At 63.2% G+C, this 1,005-nt stretch overlaps 1 protein-coding gene across 1 annotated transcript in view; it reads left to right on the top strand.

Moving 5' to 3' along the window:
- SRCIN1 (SRC kinase signaling inhibitor 1) overlaps nucleotides 1–1,005 on the top strand; it is a 68,534-nt gene that overhangs the window by 62,875 nt on the left and 4,654 nt on the right. Inside the window, 1 exon segment of the mRNA XM_009883042.1 lies at nucleotides 274–748. Within this exon segment, the coding sequence (XP_009881344.1) occupies nucleotides 274–748 (475 nt within the window).

Genomic DNA, 1,005 nt, shown 5'->3' on the forward strand with positions numbered 1-1,005 from the left:
TCCCGGAGGTGGTGAGACAGCTCTCCCCTCCTCCAGCGCCGTCCCCGGGTTTGCCAGCGATGGGGACCCCCGAGGAGGAGCCCGGCAGAGCGTGTCACCTCCTGGAGACTCCGCCGGGGCTTGCAAACAAGCGCGGAGGCAGGACAGCTCGCCAGCCCCGGCCTCCCCAGTGCCAAATCCCAGGTCTTTCCCAGGCAGGGATCCAGCCCCACCACAGGGAAGCGGACAGTCCCGGGCTGAGCATCCCCGTGAGCGGGTCGCTGCTTTCTCAAGGTGCAGCCATCGTATGGCATCGCCGGGACGGGATGGCGCATCTCTGGCTGCCGGGGGCAAAGGCGGTGCGGAGGACGCCGGGGCGGGGGGGAAGGTGGCAGAGGGGCTCTGCGAAGGGCAGTTGTCCCCTCGCCACTCCATGACGCCGCGCAGCAAGGAGATTTATGAAGGCACGTACCAGAGACTGGATAGCCTGGAAGAAACCATCCGTGAGCTGGAGATAACCATCAGTGAGATCAGCAGCCATCCCTCGGTTGAGTTTGTATTCCCTAAAGAACTACTAGGACAAGAGGGATCCGAGGATGCTGGAGAGAAGATCGGGGAAGGTCTGGGGGATGTCAAACACAGTACCTGTGACGACGGGACCGTCCTGGACCTCAGTCAGGCCAAAGCTGATGCTCCCGAGAGTCCATCTCCAAGCAAGACCAAGCCACCTCTGCTTCCGAAGCCGCAGCTCCCCCTCGACACTCCGCAGGTTTATTTTCTCTTATCCCTCTCGCTGTGCTCTGCCCCGGACTCACTCTGATGTCTCTCTTCCTCCACCTCTACCTGCTCCCTCTCTGTGACTCTTCCTCCAAGGCAGAGCCGAGGTGGAAAACGGATCTCCTTTTCTCCCCGTCGCTTGGACGGGGGTTTGGGAAGCGCAGGCAAGGAGGGGAGAGACTGCAGGCAGCAGAGGCGGCAGCGTACAGGCAGGCGGTGCCCGGCGGTGCTGCCGACTGCCCCTCGCCG

The sequence above is a fragment of the Charadrius vociferus genome, unplaced genomic scaffold (genome assembly GCF_000708025.1).
Source record: "Charadrius vociferus isolate BGI_N301 unplaced genomic scaffold, ASM70802v2 scaffold1070, whole genome shotgun sequence".
In the NCBI taxonomy this organism is placed as follows: Eukaryota; Metazoa; Chordata; class Aves; order Charadriiformes; family Charadriidae; genus Charadrius; species Charadrius vociferus.